Source organism: Drosophila ficusphila, unplaced genomic scaffold (genome assembly GCF_018152265.1).
Source record: "Drosophila ficusphila isolate 14025-0441.05 unplaced genomic scaffold, ASM1815226v1 contig_791, whole genome shotgun sequence".
In the NCBI taxonomy this organism is placed as follows: Eukaryota; Metazoa; Arthropoda; class Insecta; order Diptera; family Drosophilidae; genus Drosophila; species Drosophila ficusphila.
This window is the reverse complement of record NW_025064737.1, coordinates 10,945,279-10,964,739: the sequence shown is the minus strand read 5'-3', so window position 1 is coordinate 10,964,739 and position 19,461 is coordinate 10,945,279. Positions and strand designations below refer to the sequence as shown.

At 43.0% G+C, this 19,461-nt stretch overlaps 1 protein-coding gene across 1 annotated transcript; it reads left to right on the top strand.

Moving 5' to 3' along the window:
* Positions 1 to 11,615: 11,615 nt before the first annotated feature.
* On the top strand, positions 11,616 to 18,468 carry LOC108102004 (V-set and immunoglobulin domain-containing protein 10). The gene is made up of 6 exons (XM_017206602.1): positions 11,616 to 12,069; positions 12,845 to 12,973; positions 15,607 to 15,975; positions 16,791 to 17,048; positions 17,792 to 18,058; positions 18,122 to 18,468. The coding sequence occupies exons 1-5, from the start codon at positions 11,994 to 11,996 to the stop codon at positions 17,989 to 17,991; spliced, it is 1,032 nt and encodes a 343-aa protein (XP_017062091.1). The 5' UTR covers positions 11,616 to 11,993; the 3' UTR covers positions 17,992 to 18,058; positions 18,122 to 18,468.
* The last annotated feature ends 993 nt before the right edge of the window (positions 18,469 to 19,461 follow it).

Sequence of the window (19,461 nt, the reverse complement as noted above, 5' to 3'; positions counted from 1 at the left end):
CGGGGGAGGGCAGGGGAAGTGGAAGTGGCAGTGGGCAAAGCGCTTTGAATCCTCTGCAGCCGCAGGGTATCAGGGGATTAGTTCTTGCACTTGAGCAAATATGCAAGGATCCCAAGTTTGTCTACTCTTAATGAGTCGTCTCCAGTTGGACAATGGGATGGATGGATTGGAGGCGCTATGTATACGTAAACTGAAAGGTATTTCAGCAATTGGGTCTCCGCTTTGTAGAGCATTTCATTGGAAAGCGAGTGGTTCTGAGGGGGTGGGCATCCCACGTAACCTTGATTAGAGTTTACAAGCTATAAACAAGAGTATATAGAAAAGGTAAACAAGTATCTAAAATTTAAGAAATAAATGTATCAAGGCTTAAATGATGGAATACATATCCAATTATGGTTATTACCAATGTCATACTTGTTTTATATCATGTTTAATTAATTTCTATTAAGTGTAGGGTACTCCCCTATTCGGTTACTCCCCAAAACAGCCATCAGGCTCCACTTCGCAGATAAGTGTGCATAAGCACAAGTTGATATCGAGGTATGCGTGTCGTCATAGTCAAGGCCTAATAGCGTTTTGATACCCGCACATAAACAACAATGGGCCAACAACAACGGCCGTGGAACAGCAGCAGCAACGACAATAAAATGCAAAAGAGCTGGCCCGCAAACGCACCACCCACTAACCAGACCCCCCAACCACCCCCCTCATTCACCACTGAAGAGGTAATCCCAACCTGATGCTGTCTGTTTTCTAGTGTCTACGCCTGTGGCCTTCATCAGCGGAGCGGGTTAATCACAAATAACGAGAAGGGGGTGGTGCAGTGCCGCCCGCAGGGGGATTCCGCGGTCTTAGCACACCCACAAATACAATTTCGCTTTTGTTTTTGTCCTGATTACCAGGGGATTATTTTGAATATAGAACCATCCTGTCATTGTTGAAATAAATTTATTTGTTGTCATTAAATTTGCTGTAAGAAATATTTAAAAATGTTTTTGATAGAGTTTAACAATTCCTGTAAACAATTTTCTTAGACAAAAATATAAATGTACAGAGAAACTCATTTAAAATTATTCTTAAATGCAATGAAGCTTGACAAACCATTTTGGCATCTAAACAACAATATAGAAGTCTATTTCAACCACTGACAAACAATAATTGCCTGCAAACAAGTGAAGAAAATCGGAAAATGTATTTGTCCATAGTTTTAGACTAAGCTTGCTAGTAAGTAAATATAAGACCTAGCCAAAATAATTGATTGCGTTGAAAATCCAGATTAGAATTGAGTACCAGAATACTTTTCATTTGGCAAGATTTTGATGGGAAACTTATTTGCTTACGTTTTACTTCATATTTTTGATTGTCTGGCGAGCAGTTCAACCGAAAACAGAAACATTTTGGCATTTTATTAAGCTCCGGCTGGCCGGTCCATGAACTCTCAAATGGAAAGTCCTTAATCCGAATAACAATAATTACTTCGTTTTCCGAATGAAGAAGCCCCCTTGGAAATGCAAACTCCATTCGCCACTGAGATTCAAAGTGGGTGGCTGGTTGGTTGGCTGGTTGGTTGGTTGGTTGGCTGGTTGGTTGATGGGAAAAAGTCAGGCATTTTGGATTACGTAAAAGTAGGCACTTATTATGCTGGCAAGCACAACGAGTTGCGATTTATTGTTTGACGTTGGCTGCCGCGTGTTCGGCCGCCTTTTGAGGCCATGGCTCTAACTCCAGCGGTCTTAGCGCGAATGTTGATCTAATCCAGAGACACGGCCCGCTCGACTTAGACAGACAAACAACACATGACGTGACTCCACAGGATACCCATACCCATAGCCATGCGGATGCGGATGCGGATACTGGTGCGGATAGAGGGGGGCTGTCATGACTACGCCGAAATGGCAAAACAAACTCCAACTGCGGCTCCGTTTCCTGTTTTCGAGCTTCGAGAGTTGCTGCCCTGACGAATTGCACCGCCTGCAGGCGGCAAACGTTGGGAAAAGTGAGGAAAATCCCGGAAAATCGGGGGGCAGTGGCGGTACCACGCGCGTTAAGTGGTGCAGTCATCCGTAGAAGTTTTGTGAGCCAATCTGCGGATGGAGCGCCGTTAACGCATTCGCACAGCCACATCCACTTCCACTTCCACTTCATGCAACATGCCACATGCCACTTCGTGTCGAAGGATCTAGCCAGAAATCCATTTCAGTCTGCCGTCGCTGGGACGCACACAAACTCATTGTGAGATATTACCCGAATGACCTTTCATCTGGTCCCTGAAATGGCATTTCAATCAATTCATTGGCGCCCCAATCCCAAACCAAGCGAATCCCCAAAACGAAAATGGTTGCAAACAACACGAACATGGAGCCTGGTGCCGACCACTTAATGTCACAATAAAAATGTAACTAACCATGAAAATTACATGTTTCCCAGCAATTTGGCATTTTGACATCCTTCGTCTGACGTCTGCATATGACCCCCACAGACCTAACAAAAAAAAAACAGGGAAGGAAGCAAGCCGAATATTATATACCCTTGCAGTCATCACAAATGGAGGGCAAAATGCATAAAGACTAAGCCACATTGAATTAATCTATATGTATTTTTATTATAATTTTATATTATTATATTTTGTTATATTTTATTATTATTATTATTATATTATTTTGTTTTAGAATTAAAGTACATGCATTTAAAGGTATGCCACTTCAAAATGTGATGCAAATTAGAAAAGTTATGAACTTAGAACTGGTGAAAATTGGTCAATTTCGAAAAGGGGTTATATTAATAAAATTGAAAAAAATTGGCAAAAAAAATGAAAAAAAATTCTGGTGATGCAGTTCGTAACAGAATTAAAATAAACACGTATGCCACTTCAAGATCTGATTAAAATTAGAAATGTTGAATTTTGATTCGATTTTGAGCAAACCCATTTAGGTATCTACTTAACTGCGTAAAAAACATCTGAAATTATATTACCCTTTGCCAGGGTATTAAAACAGAAAATAGAAAAGGAAAACCCATTGCCCCTCACTCAGTCTCTCTCTCTCTCTCTGATGTTTGTCCTTTGAGTTTTTGAAACGAGTTGTCCAGCGGATGGGGTCAAATATGAAAAAAGGAGGCGGGGGGAAATGTGGGGCACAACCAATATTTATCAACAACCTTACGTTCGTGTTCTGCTCACGGCCAAACTTCTTAAAACTGTGGTGGCTGCCGTTCTCCTTCGATTGCCGCTGCGAAATTATAGAAAAAATCAAATAAAACACAAATAAAACCGGAAAATTGGAAAAAATGAGATGGGGAAAAATAAAAATTTGCTGGCAAAATCAACCGAAATTCCTAGCAATAAAATTGAGTTTTTTATTTTGTTTGTTGGCAGCCAAAATGAAAGTACAGCAGCTCATTCATACATGTTCATATATATAGTAGTATATATATAAAGTACGATATGACCAATACCTAAAACATACACATTATATAATGTATAAATTGCTAAAGTTGCCAACGTTTACATTCTTGGGTTGCTTTCTGCCACTCATTTTGCTCTCGTTCAGTGTGCCTTCTTTTTTTATTTTCCGTTTTTCCAGCAACGTTTTTCAGTTCAGCTTTGCATCGCAGTTCGAGTGGAAAATTGACATATGTTTACTTTGTTGCTGCCACTGCTTCTGCTACTGCTGCTGTCGCTGCTCCTGTTTTCTCCTGGCCGGCGTGTTGTTGGCAAAGTTTTTCCATGGTCCTCCAATCGGCCAGTTGCTGAAAGTCGAGCGTCATTAGATTTGTACGCTGTTAGCATTCGAGACTCTGCAGCAAGAGGTACTTAAGACTGGAACCAGAGGGGTCACTTGACTGCAGATGATCGACAAAGCCATACCCTATAGGAACTTTAAGCAAAAAACAATAGGTATTAAATATCTGAATACAACAATACAAATTATAACATTATTATTATGAATATTGCTGCTCCAAACATTAATTACTTAAATATTTTAAAGTTATTTATTGAATATTTATCTTTACATTTATTTGTAAATTATAATATTATTTCTTATAATTTTCAAAATTGAAACAAGGTACTTCCCATTCTTAGCACTACGATAACCTTAAAACCTCTTAACTTATATTTTGATGTTGGTCTAAAAGGGAACTCAACCTTCGACTTATGTTTCCACCTTTAGCATCTCAAAAACGGCAAATATGTAAGCTTTTTCTTGCAGCTTACAAATAATGTTTAAATATTCTAAAAAGGTTCCTAAAAGCACATTGCCATTTTATTGCTCTAAAATGTGGGACTGAACTACATATTTAAAAATAATTGACCTACTTGTTGATTATTTTCAACCTATGCTGAAGAGCTTTCCATTTAATTTCGGCCCGGGATCCGCCTCTCAAAACTGGCTCAACTTTTGACTGCTTCAGCAGGAGCTTAAGGGGTTATATACCTTCTTTGTCGAAAAAAAAGAGGAAAGTTCGGATTTTTTTTTAGGTATGTAGCAATTATTTAATTACACGGGTGTTTTAATTTTTTGATAGTACACTTTATTAACTATGTTTGTGCAAAATTTCGTGGAAAAATATCAATTAGTTTTTAAGGGGTGGCTGTTTCCCTTAGTGGCCTTTTTTTTTTAGAGCCTTGCGGTGATAACGCTCCTGGTCGAACCGGTCAATTGAAACCATAAAAGTAAAAAAATTTCATTAGTTTAGAGTAATATCTTGTGCTTGAACGAACGATTTACAAATTTTTTATTTTTTTATGCATACGGGAACGTTTTATGCTAATAATGAGCTTTTTGGTCTCTAGAAATTTCACTAAAAAATTAATTTCGGCGAAAAAAAAATTTTTGCGTGAAAAGTCGATCGTTCAAGCACAAGACAATTTCATTACGAACATTTAAAAAAAATTTGAAGTAAATCGGCCTAGTAGTTTTCCGCCAATCGTTATCACCGCAAAGTCATTTTTCAAGAAACACCATTTCGAGATATTCGCGTTTAAAGTTTCAAGTTCCGGTTCTAGCCGCTACGAGGCGCGCGGTTAGGAGCGCTGTAACTTTTTTTCTACTGCTCGAATCTCTATGAAAATTTGGGAAAATATTCTCAAAGAGTTGTTCTTTAAGATAAAACAATAAAAAAATTTTCGATTTTTTGAAAATAAAAAAAGGTATATAACCCCTTAACAGATTTTACGCACAAATCAAAGGGAATCCTTGAATCTACGGCCCGTTTTCCGGATCCGGATAAAACTCGGCTCCATCTGCTGCAGTTTGGCTCGGAGTTCAGGGTTAATGTTAATCCCCATCCGGCCGGATTACAGTGCATTCTGCATTCCCTTTCAGTGCGTGCTCATCGACGTCCTTATCCGCATCCGCATTCGCATCCTCATCCGCATCCGGATCCGCATCCTCAGCGCTGTCGTCGCGCATTTTGAGCGGCTATAAAAAATTAAATTAAATTATTGAAGCATTTTATTACATGTTTGTGCTTTCTTCCGCCACTTTCCCCGCACTTTTGCCTTCTTGCTGCCTTTTATGTAGCCATCCCCATTCCCATTCCCATTGCAATTCCCATTTCCATTCATTGCTATCGCTGGAGCATATTTATTAAGCAGGAAAATATTGAGAGGAGCCCATCACGATAGTTGCTACACAACGGCTGGAAAATGGGAAATTCAGCGGAGCCGAGGGTTAGCATCAACAATTGGATATCTGTGTTTGTCGGCGACTGGGTTAAATTACCCATTGAAAGGCCGCCGGGGGCAAGCGATTGTAGATGATGCTTCTCCTGCTGCTGCTGCTGCTGCTGCTTTTGCTGCAGCTGCTGCCACAGCGGTCGTTGCAACTACGAAGGCCAAAGAGCGATGCAGAGTCAGTGCACCGATTACACCAGGCAGCAAAAGTCGATAGAGTCTTCTCAAAATGAAAAACTCAAATTATATACAAACTATTACGTCTGCTATGTAATGTTATTAAAATAAGCAGTACAAAACTTTCTCAAAGGCAAATCAATAGATTTGTTATATTTTTTTAAATAATAATTTGAATAATCCTCTAGGAAAAAATAAAGTGTGAACACAACAGATTTTCCCCAGATTAAACACTTTTTCCTCACATGACAAATATGATATGGCTTGATATACAGAAGGTCATACAAAAGAACTGATAAAATTCAGATTTTATAAGTCACAAAAAATCATTTGCTTGTTAACTAGTGCCATTGGGCAGTGGCTTAGGAAGGGGGATTCAATGAAAGTGCACTGCATGGCAGAAAGTTGCAAAGTTGCAGGGGCTGAAAAACGAACGCCCATAAATGATTAATGGCCAAAGTTGCATTCGCATTTTGATGGCCCAAACACTTTTCATAATTTCAAGCGCTCGAAATTAGTCAGCTCTTTTTGGGAACGGGGGGCAGCATCCGCATCCGCATCCGCAACCACATCCGCACATCCGCATCCACACCCCTCCGTATTTCAAATGCACATTAATGGCCATTTATAACAATTTTGGCTGCCAGTTCTCCAAACATTCCAACAACTTCCATTGCAAATGAAGTGTAAAGGAGATAGCCAACGGGGGCGGGGGGAGGCGTAAGCTATAGGAAAAGGGGGTGTGGTTGTCGGTGGCTTTGGTCCGAATTAGATTCGGAATGAATGCAACGCTCCTCAAGTTACCAAGCGAGACCGACATGAGCCAATTTACATAACCCAGAACAACAAATAGTTACAAATTGAAAACTTTTGTCTGCCAAGATTGTAAGCGATTGTCTGGTTTCCCCCTCCCCCTCCGGTTTTTCCTTCCCCCCTTAAACTTCCAGCAAGTTCCGATTCCATTGCCATTTGCCAGTGTCTCTCCACTGTTGCCATTGTTATAATCAAAGTAGTAGTAGCTGAATAACAAGAAAAACAGCAACTGCGCCTGACAGCCACCGAATGAAAGAGATACGTTCCTCGAGATACGAAAGAGCAATGTGTACGAGATTGGATGAGATGGCAGCCAGAACGAAAAAGTATCGACAAGTTTGACGCTTTATGGCATTGTTTAGTGCCGCACATTTCGCCAAAAAACGTTTTTCAACTTTCACACAATTGCGCCATTTGTGCCGCGTCTTCACGATGGCGGGGGTCATAGAAATAGCTATAGATTTTAGCCATGGCTATGCGATCCAAAAAAGGAGGAAGGGGGAAAAGGGGGGAGGATGAGGGGGGCGGAACCGTCGACACAAATCTGCTGACGGAAGCTCCGGTTGGCCCACAGTGCTTTTTATACGGAAAACGTGCAGAAAGTTTGAGTGCCAGCTTAGGAGCTGCCGGCAAAAAGTTATAAAACAGTAGATAATAAAATAATAAAATATATGTATTTGAATTGTAACCGACGCGTCCAAACATACACACACACACCACACACCCACACACACTCACCCACACACACACTTACTCACTTACACACATAAAGTTTTTCTTTCAGGCGATAAAATTACATGTCAAATTGAATGTAACCTGCTATTTGTGCGCATTATGGTGGCCATAATTAAACCCCCGATGGCTGGAGGGAAATCGCCGCACGATGGCTGGTCAATCATGGTTTTATGAGATGGCTTAAACTTTCTGCACCGAAACGGAATCGAAATTGGCATCGGGAAATGAGTTCCGCTCGGGGGAAATGGGTTCCGGCGCCTGGCGGATGACCTCAGTTTGAATTTCGATGAAGGCGATTAGTCGGAGGATGAGCAAAATATGTGTAAAATATACTTGTATAGTGCCACCATCGCAGTGGTTTGTTGCTGCTGCTATCAGTGAGTTATGGCTGCACGCGAAAATATTATTTAAATATTACTTTTCACCAGAAGCGCGCGCGCGCCAAATCCTATAAATCAAGCGAAAGACTTCGACTGAAAGAGATCTAGATAGAAAAGTTCGTGGCGCAAGTTTCGAGCGGGGAACAACAAGAGCGACGCTTGGTTCAAATAAATTCACAAGAATTGAGCAAACTTTCGGGGATTGCGATTTGTTTTCCTCGTGAAAATTGCGAAAAGGAAAATTGAAAATGAGAACCTGACTGAGGGGTAAAGTCACCTCGTTATTCCATCCTCTCTCTCCACAAACTCCTCCTTTCCAAATGTGAAATCCCTGTGTGCGTTGAGTGCTTGGCTAAGCCGAATCAATGCGACTTTTATGCTAATACAATCAATCGGTCTAATCGAATCAAACGTTTTGACAACCCAACGGCCTCAAATGGAGCGTTTTGGGGCTTGTCCCAGCTTTTGTGTCCTGTGTCTCCGGCCTCGAGTCTCGAGGAATAAACTATCGCCGGGGACAACAAGTACGCAATATGCATAAAACTTTATATGGCATTTAAATCGCTCCGTTCGCCACCCCTTTTATGCCATCTGCTACGGCTACGTAGGAAACTCCCCCAAAAAACGATCCCCCAACCTCACAGCTCACAGCTCACATCGCCCATCCCATTTCGGCTGCCTACTTCGCCTGTTAACTCAAGCGTCACAAATGCCGGAAATCGAATACAATTTGTAATTCTGATGAACAGTTGAGCAAAACTTAAGCATCGTCTGTCCCGCCTGATGTTGCTTTTGTTGCTTTTGTTGCTTCTGTTGTTATTGTTATTGTTGTTGTTACTGTTACTGTTGCTTTTGTTGTAGCTGTTGCTATTTTGTGTTGGCTTTGTTGCTTGCCACTCCTACTCTTACTCCCTCTCCCACTGGCCATTGTTGATTCTACTGGTGATTCTGATTCTTATTGTCCCGGCTTTCCTCTTCCTGCAACTACTTTTGGCATATTTAGCCCGGCTTTCACCTTGCTTTCGCCCGACTTTCTTTATCCTCCTGCACGTCCTGTTTGCTCCAGTTGTACCTACTTGTACTCACTCTTACTTGTATTCGTATTCGCATTCGTATTCCTTTTTGTATCTGTATTGGTAGCTGTAGCTCCTCTCGATTTGGCTGGGTTTCCATTTCGTTATCGAGTCGAGTCCTCGGCAATCGCCATGTAATGCCAAATTGGGCGACAACGTTTTATGTTTTGTTTTTGCCATCGCCCATGGATTTTCGGGGATGTGGGAATGTGTCTACAGGTTCACTCATCAGTTGGCGCTCTGTTAAATTTCGCACACGTAGCAGCATAAAAATTGACACCGATAATTCGAGTTCCAGTGAATGCGCCTGTGTGTGTGTGTTTGTGTTCCAAGCTGAATGTGTGTGTGTGTGTAGTCAGCGGTACGTATGCGCGATATAAACACGCACACGCCCCAAAAACATACATCATGTCGGAGAATTTGTCGGTCGCCAGCGGGGGAGAAAGGTGATGGGAAATGGAGGGGGGAATGGAGAGGAAAAGAGAGAGGGAGAGGGGGGCAGAGGGGGATGGGGGAACACAGGATGCGGGACGAAGAGGAAGCTTCAGTGGGGGCGATATGTCGCGTCGCTGTTTACACAAACAAAGTTATCAATTTTACACACGACAGTCGCTTCAGCTCCCTTCGCTTCCTCCATTTCCACAGTACATTTTTCCCCAGCGGAAGGGCTTCCCAAAGTGGTTGGGATAAGGAAAACGGGGGAAGAGAGGAAGGTGGTGGGGGTGGGGGAGAAAGGTAAGAGCTGCGAGTGCCAGCACTTCCATCAATTCTGTATGCAATCAATGTCCAAATCGAAGACGCAAAGCGGCGAAGCCCCTCAGTCATAACAAAATACAGGCGAAATTCCATACTGTCAACCAGCAATCGGCGAAACACATTTTTTACTGCTCTTAAAGTCACATAAATAAAATCCCTGTATCTTATGTATGTCTTATAGATATAAGTTAACATTTAAAAGTTTTTATTTTTTCATTCGTTATATTTGTTTTTCTAGCTTTAATGTTCAATTTTGTATGTCCAAAAGAAGAAATATATTTTCAACATTTATTTCTTCCTGGAAAAATAAATAAAATCTGTATATTCTCTTTAATTGGCTTTACCCATACTTGTATCTTCTTTTAGTTCAAGTATCGAGCTAAAGTTATTTTTTAAGTATTTTCCCCTAATGCAAAATTTCTGGTTTCTCTCGCATTTTCAAAACCATTTGAGTACCACAACTACTTCTAACACATCTTTATACATAATTTAGTACTCACGGAGGCTATTTAGAAGTTTTACGATGGCAGACAGTCAGCCAGAAGTCAAAGTTATGGAAGTACGACTGTTCAAGGCGAAAAGTTTACACTGAAGGGGACTCTTCATTCCACTCAAAACGGTACACTGAAACTGATCCTTTCGAATGTCGCCGAAGGAATATTGATTTTAGCATATTAAAGCATACTTTTCGGGGCACTCAGCATTAGATCACACCACACTTCAAGCGCCTGACATTTTTGCAAGAAATTCCAGCGAATCCGCCCCAATATAGTAAACATTTTATTCATAATTCTGGAGTTCACCCCCTCGCTAAAAACAGAATTCACTTAGGACTAAGAGAGCTAGATGAGGGGCTACCTAAAAATAAAAGAAAAGGAAAAGAAGAAAATGTCGCCGCTTGTTAAATTTAAGGAATGTTTGGCTTGTTAGTGTAAAATAATATGAGCGACGTGGAAAGGACTCTCTGCTTACTTAGGCGCCCTTCTGGTCTGTTGTCTATTTGATTTGCCAGGACATGCCAAAAACGGGAGGGAAGGTGAAGAAGTCGGAGCGTCGCACATGACGAGCGAAGAATTCCACTCAAATTGCATTTATTGGAGAAATATTTATAATAACTTGGAAATTCAATTTCCAAAGAAAATATGCTAAACGGATTTCAGGGGCGGAGTGCAGCCAGCGAGGGGGCGCAAAAGGGGGTTTTGCCGAGGTGAGGATGTCAGACTGTCGATGCGAAAGTGTGTGTTGGTATTTCAGTGGCTTGTGTCGTGTCAATGGCTCGTAGCTCAATGTGTGTGTGTGTGTGTGCGTGGAGAGATATGTTAGAAAATTAAAATCGACCATATGTTGCCTCATCGATTTTGATAAGTCGCCTGGCAGCACACACAAACACACACACACACACATTGAACGGGAGCAGCAGAAAAAGCAACAGCACCATGGCCGCTTCATATCCGTTTCCGCTTTGACACAATGGGCGCACAATGCGTGGCAGTGCAATGGTGTGAGTGTGTGGGTGTGCATGGGTGTAATGCTAGTGTTTGTGTGTGTGTTCGGATGTGTCTGTTGCTGCCACTTTCAATTGCAAAAAGCTGGCTTAAAAAGGCGCCTTGTCATGCATGAGTTTTCTGCCCTTTATTATTGATGTTGTTTTGTATTTTTATTACTCCTGCTCTTGCCTTTGCCCCATGTTTTCCCCCCGTGTTGCACCCTGCCCCCGTTGTTGCGCCTTTTTGTGGGCGGTCTGTTGTCTGGCGCTGCGTGACACAAATCAAAGGAAGCCTGTTAAATATTTCATAACCACGCACCTCCAATGAACTTTAAGGACCTGCAGGAAAAGGAGCAAGAACATGTCCTAACCCACCGATGGCTTACCACTCAATTTTGCTCCAATAAATGTTGCTGCAACATGTTGCCGCTGCGCCGGCGCCTCGCGGCACGCTGCTCCCGGAGATTTGCATATTCTTCGGGCTTTCGATGGAGCAGCAACGTTCAGTTGTTTACCGCGCCTCAAGCCACACACACGCAACGAGCGCTGATAAGAAACAAAGGCGGAAGCGTGGCGAAACCTGCTACCCGTGAACTGTGACCCGTGACCCGTGACCCGTGACCGGTGAACTGCTACCCGTGACCCCGGTGAAGGGTGACTCGGGTGCCTGCTCGGCTGACACTTTCGTATCGTTCATCTCAATCTCAATCGGAAACAGAATTCGGAATCGGGGAATTGGAATTGCTATCGCGTCATTTGAGTGACTGTTTTCGAGTTGCGTGCCTATGATGACGGCCACTGTACCTTACGTCGCTTCGTAAGGGCAGTTACGTAAGCCTGCCGCCCCCTCCGCGGAAAAAGGACAGAAACGCAACGCGCTCGAATGCGTTACGTTGCGCATGAGATGGCGGCACGCAGTTCGCGCTACATTTACTCCGACCACGGCCACCGAATCTAGTCCGCTGTTAGGAAAAGGTAGCGAACAAGCGAGGGGGTTTTCACCATTTTTGGATAGACCAAACATCTCCGCCACCCACCCCCCCTTTGGGTTTCCCCTTTCATCCGCACGCCCCTGTCGAATATAATTAAGTGTATTATCGGAACGTGACCAAAGCGAAATTGCTGCCTGCGGGCGAGCCAACTACTCCTGCTTTTCGTCCTCTGTTGGCCAGAAGCAATTGAATGGACAGCTTAGTGTGTAATGAAGAAATTACCAAAAGCTCCTCCATCCCCCTTCTTTCCATCCTGGCTTTTCCTAACGATTCAGCTCCCCATATCTACACCCCCGTCCCCCTTTGATCCGCAAGGACATCTTCATCTTGCCGTTGTCCTGTGGGCGTCATGGTGATTGAAAACTCGACCGCATTGCGGTTCTGTCATCAGTTTAAATGAATGTGCTGCGGTTTCCGGAGCTCCGATAAGAAGGAGTCCTGACGTCCTGAGCCTAATCCCTTTTCAGTTATTGTTTCTGTACAATCGTGGGTCGGAGAATTGTGGGCGGGGCCGGCGGCGAGTGTCCTTCATCTTCGCCATCGCCTTCGCCTTCGCCTTCATCTTCATCTTTTGTCTGTTGCCATTCGAATTGAGGCTGGTCGAGTCGAGTTGAATTGAGTCGAGTCGAGTTCCGCGATTGCCATCATTTATTTTAATTACTTTTCTGTTGTCGCCCCTCTCTCTCTCACTCTTTCTTTCCTTTTTCTGCCGCTCCTGACGATGGCCCTTCGTCCTTCATCCTTCGTCCTGGCTGCAGTTATAAGTAATTCGAGAGCCCCACAAATTGCGCATGAAATGTTGGTGGAATACTTTATGGCGCTGCTCGTGATCATGGGATTAACCGCACCATTCGACAAGCAGAGCCGGCGCAGCAGCCAATACTTCGGTGAGTACGGATTTAAATCTAATCAGGGAACACTCAAAGGGTTGAGCCACCAGCGGAGTGGGCAATCGTATCAGAAATGGCATAATAAATGAGGATAGCAAAGCGCTGGGTACTGGATTTTGGAATTGGGGAGTGCCAAGCAAAGTCCAATTAGATTGAGGGATACAAAGGGGATTATAATGGGGCACTGATCTCGAAAGGAAAGAAAGGGACAATAAATATCTGCTTACAAATCATGAAAATCCTGTCCCAGAGATTATTTTTAGCTTTTCTATCTTACTAGTAATAATTATAAAAGTATAATTAGAAAGCATTTAAAACCGAAATGGCTTATCCTTTTAAAGGGAAAATAAACCAATGGCAGACATAATCAAAACAGTGAAGCCAAGAAAAGTATTTCACTCAACAAACGCAACTTTTAGTTTTAATTACTTTGTTGAACATAAACAAGTTTACATTGTAGAAATCTAATGAAAGCTGAAAACGAAAATTAGAGGACCCATTTTTACATGCTAGAAAAAGTAAAAACTAAACTAAAAGTTTCGAAAGAGTTGAACATTTCGTTTAAATTACTTTTTTTCTTTTTTTTTTAACTCTTTTGTATGACCTATATAACAAATTTCCTCAGGTGACAAAAAGAATTATACATTTATTGCAGTGCGGTTTAGTTATCTAAAACAATACAGTTCCACAGCGCTCAATCAATCAACGTATTTTCCGATTTCAATTAAAACTTTTAAATTAACAAAGCAAACTAACTTCCGTTTTCGTTTTTTTTTTTTGTGGGAAATATATGTTTCTATTTAAAAGTTTGGCACTCCGTTGATTAAATTAAACACCCCGAACTTTTAATGTTATTCCGGCGAGCAGTTAAATTTCAATTTGTATCCTGCCACCGAAAGCTCCCTAATGGATAACTGATCTCCGAAAGGGATCTGAATTTGGTAATCTGCACTCCCGACTGTCCGGAATTGTTTATGTTCCCATCTATTTCGCATCTCCCGACTGTGTGCGAGTTCGAGTTTGAAACACGGAGCAGCTGCAATTGCTCATTTGTAATTTATGGCACCTGAACTCAGTTTAGGAGTCCGCCTGGGGGACTGCAACAAGCAGGGGGCATTGAAGGGGGGGTGGAAAGTGGGCGAAGGGGGGAGGAGCAAGGGAAGGGGGAGGGGGAGGCGTTGGCCACTGGAGCTGCGGTTGCGGTTCGACCAGGCAATTTTCCAACTTACCACCCCGCACTTTGTATGTAAATACGCAACTTTTATTAAAAAATTTTATGTTGTTACATATTCTCTGATGCTGTGTGTCTGTGTGTGTGTGGAGCAATGTGTGCGTGGGTGTATGTGGGTAGCAGAGGGTGGGAGTTTTTTATTTTGTGGCCAGCATAAAAAGCAATTTCATCTGAAGTGTTTGGCCAGGCCAAAAGCGAAAGGCAAAGCATACAGCCAGCAGCAGTGGAGCAACAGTTTCAATTAAGTGTTTAACGTCATTTTATTGCTTGATATTTGATAGCTAAATTTGCCCAACCGCATTCGCACACACTCACACACACACACGCACACACACAGAGAGAGGCGAGCACAAAGTACCCCGGCCTATAAATCAATATGTGTTTATCCACTCTATATCCGCATTTATCCACATAACCAATCGGAGGACCGACCACCATTCCCAATCCCCGGCACATCTGTATTTGTGTTTGTATTTGTTTAGGCACTCATGGATTATTAGCGCATTAGTTGGCTAATACATCGCCGTTCGATGGCGATGGAGCAGCAACAGCGCCCCAAACTCAATCCAACCAGCCACGCCCACATAAATCACTCGACCGCCCAGCGATGGATCATAAGCGTGGCAATGGGGAATGGCGAATGGCAATGGAAATGGGCTTGAGCCGGGCATAAATTAAGCGCAAATACTCGTTAATCAAATGAATCCTGATTCCCCGCCAGCTGAGGCATGGCCATCCAGCAATCCGCACCAGCGGATTGAGCCGCCCAATCGACCATCCATCTCACCGTTCGTCTATCTGACTCCCCATTCGTCTGACTGTCTTTCTATCCGTCTGTCTGCATATCTATCTATCTATCTATTCGGCTGTCCGACTGTCCATCTATCTGACGCTTCCTGTGTCCATCTGTCTGTCTGCCCTTCGGTATATCTGTCTGTCTGTCGATTTATCTGTCGGTCCGTCTGTCTGTCTGTCTGGCCCTCAAGGCTCTGGGCCCGGAATGCACTCGAATACGTTTAGATTGACGTTCAGATAACTCTGTTTGAATGAAGCGACCCGGGTTAGTTTAATGGGCACGCCGGATGCATAGATTCCTGAAGTGGGAACCCTTTATATGCACACAAGATATCTGTATTAACGTAAAATGGCTTGGGGTTAAAGTTAAATATTTACAAGTGTTTGTGTTTAATAAGGGGAACTTCAATATTTGCTGGTAGAGTTAAGCCTTCAATCTTAGAACCTTTAGCATAGAAATCATTTATGAAATTAATTATTATACTTAGCATATGGAATAAATAAAGAAGGAAGAAAAAATATATAGAGGAACACAATTTTATAATATCTACAATATTATTTAAATTATTTACAATTTCCCGTACATTTTCCGGTATTTCCTTAGGTCATCTGGCAGCTGCCGATGAATTGTCCAACCTGATACCCGACAACTACGATGGCGTTGATCCCATCTTCGACAACTCCACGGACCGGGAGATCATCGCCGCTCTGGGCACCACAGCTCGTCTCCACTGTCGCGTTCGCCACCTGGGCGATCGGGCGGTGTCCTGGATCCGCCAGCGGGATCTCCACATCCTGACCATCGGCATCATGACCTACACGAACGATCAGCGCTTCCTGGCGCGGCACATCGACAACTCGGACGAGTGGGTGCTCAAGATCGTTTCCGTGCAGCCCAGGGATGCGGGAATTTACGAGTGCCAGGTGTCCACGGAGCCCAAGATCAGTCTGGCCTACAAACTGGTCGTCGTGAGTGAGTATCTTTTGGGGATACTAGCATACATTTGCAGAGAAGAATTATTAGAGGTCATTCCTAAAGTTTTCTATTAACTTACAAGAATCTGATACTAGGAATAAAACCTTCTATAAAAAGAACATAAGTTACCATCTTTGTACTTTTCTCCAAGCAAATATTCATTTCACTTCTGCTAAAATGGAGTTCTGTTTTATTTCGATGAAAGTTTCCATAAGAACTTAAATTATATTAAATAATTTTAATGCTACTTTAACAAAATGTTTCAGAAGATAATTTTTCAAAATTTAGATACCCTCATAATTCCTTTACAATATTAGGCCTTTGATTATTGCACTGTTTCAAAAACTCATTAATGAAATTATGTTTTTCCCGGAACAAAGTTGAAGTTTATTAAGATCTGATCGAAATTAAGTTGTCAAAAGTAAGCCCTTGTAGCGAACCCTTCATGACCTACCATAATTACAAAATCGAAGCGCACGCCCCAAATCGAAGTGCCCCCCGCTCCGAAATCGAAGTGCCCCCCGCCTCGTTGCTCCCTTTGAGTCTCAATTGATTGGCGGCCTTGTAAGTCCATGTAGACGTTGTTTACATCTCCGTTTAGACGGCAGCCCGAGGGCGCAAAGAGCTGGGATTACGTTGACAAATTAGTTTATCAAACACCCCAAAACATCACACAACAAAGTAGAAAAGGGAATGGGGATTGAAATGGGGATGGGAATGGGGATGAGGATTGAATGGGAGTCAAAGGACTCACACCCAAAGGCAACTTGTTGACACACCCATTAATCGAAATCGGCGCCGCTCTTTGACAGCCTCGAAAGCCCAGATCCTGGCCAACCGCGAGCTGTTCATCCAGAGTGGCAGCGACATCAATCTGACGTGCATCGCGCCCCAGGCTCCAGGACCCTACACGCACATGCTGTGGCACAAGGACACCGAGCTGGTGAGCGACTCCGCCCGCGGGGGCATCCGCGTCGTTTCCGAGCAGCAGATGAAGACCAGCAACCTGGTGATATCGCGGGTCCTGCACACGGACTCCGGAAACTACACCTGCTCCGCGGACAACTCGAGTGAGTCCTTAAGCTGCATTCCAGCATCCTGGCATCCTTTAAGCTAAACACTAAACACCCCCAGACTAAGCAGCACTAAAGCGATTACTTAAGTTGATACGGAAAATTTAATTTAAATGCAATTATCGCTGGACGAAGCTGTCAGCTTTTGCTACACAAATTTAATTTCATTTGATACTTAATTACATTTTAAACATGCCACTAACTGACTCTTGTTAAATATTTATGCATGCACACGGCCATCGAAAATAAGTTGAACACATAAACAACGGAAATTACACACCATACATTGTTAATTAAAATAATTCAATATCCTAACCAACTTTTTAAAAAATAAATAACGCGTTTTAATGTTTTTACCTTAAATGTGGCCACTTAAAATAAACCACAAAGATTATTATATATATGGAACAAAATTAATAAAATATTGAATATTATTAATTTTAATATTTCGATGAAATATTTTAATTGATTGATTGAAACGTTTAATCATAATTCGCTATATAATTTAAAATGGATTAGTTTAAAAGCCAAAAATGTTTTCATTTTGCAATACATTTTAAGCATGAATGTACAAAGAAACAGCAATGACTTACCATTTTAATATAAGAGGGCATGAATAATTGAATATCTTTGAATTAAAATAACCTTATTTCGCCAAGTCCTGATTGTATAATAATTTTTTGCAATGTTCTAACCCCCCTAAAACGCCCTTTTCCGTTTTTTCCACCTTTTCCCAACAGATTCTGACAGCGTCTTTGTGCATATCATTAAGAGTGAGCAGCACGCGGCCATGCAGCACGAACTGGGGTCGAGGCTGGATCTGCCCCCCCTGCCCCTGCTGCTCCTGGCGGTCCTCTTCGTCCTCCTCCTGGCCCACACACCCCGCACACCCCTCCCCCAGAACCTCATCGCCCCGCTTTCCCTTCAGCAGCGCCACTAAACCTCCAGCCGAAGTCGAGCGGCAACTTATGTTCGATGTCTGGAGCAAAAGAGCCTGGGAGTCCTGGGTAAGTCGGTGATTTTTAATGGTACCATCAGTTCAGGAGTCGGTAGTCATCATCTCGTTACAGGCCAGGCCACGCCCCCCGTTACAACCACCCCGCCCATGCTAACGCCCCTGGATAAAATTTCTGGCTGGAGGTTAACGACGTCGATGTCGCGTTGTCTTGTAAATATGTAAATCGAGTTTTTGTTTATGTTTGCGTTTTGCGGCTCAGTCTCTAAGTATTTTTATACGTAATTAAGTAAATGGGTCGAGAGTGCATATGTCTAGCTATACTATATAGCATATGGATCATTTAAGTATATGTGCACACGATCGCATACCTAGAGATACTAAAAAGCGAGCAATCGAAATCGAAATCGAGTCCGAATCGAATCCGTAACGAATGTAAATAAATGTTTAATCTTAATAATAGATAGGCGAGATCTAGATTAATTATGATTAATCGGGTGCAATTTCATTTACCTCCCCTCATGATTGATGGTGATATGAGTGCGATATCGACTGCGACATCCTGCCACCAGGATTATTTCGCTTAATTGCCGCGACGTCTGCGGGGTTTGCAGGCGGTAATTGAATAACGATAAGGTCGTCGCTCGGGTCATCAGTCCCGTGGATTTGGCCTCTGGGTACCGGAGTTCCATTCAAACAGGCGTACATCAAAGGCAAAACACTTTCCGTTTCGAGGAGAGGGGAGAGGGGAGCACCTGGAGCAGGGTAATTGAAATATTTGGAGCGTGCATAATTCACACTCATCGCCGGCAATTACAGCCGAAGTTCTCGGACAAAGTTTTTGGGTTCACAATGAGGGATTGCTTTGGAGTAAGTGGTACCTGAATTGCAGAAGGACTCCGGACTCCGGGACTTCGGGACTCCTCGGTGACAATTGCGGCAGCATCAAAGGCGCCGCAAAGCAGCCAACACAATGAGTAATGGCCGGGTAAGAAGGAATAAGGACTCGTCGTCGCTCTCGTCCTCGTTTGCCTGCTCGCAAAAGGAAGGAACAAGCCGCATAACGCATCTCCTTATTGCCAAGTGTTCGCTGAATTTTGCATAAGGTGGTGGTAATTGAAATAAAAGACGTTCCCAGCCGCTAATGGGTCTGCACGCAAGGACTTCAAGGGACTCCGTCTTTCCCAACCGCAGAGTCCCCTCGAGTCCTGGAAAAACGGGGGAAAAAGGCACTAAAGTAGGCGAGCATCCATCACAATCCAGCGAAAGGAGCGGGTTTAAATGAGGGTGAAGGGGGTGAAAATGGAGGGGGGAAAGTGAAAGGGGGTTGCGTACATGGGAGTAAGCATGTCATGGTACCCGCTTCTTTTCCCCCGGAATTTTCGCAAATCTTTGGGGAATCTTACGCATCTCAAACACGCGCTGGCTGACAGTTACAGTCCCTAAAACCCAACC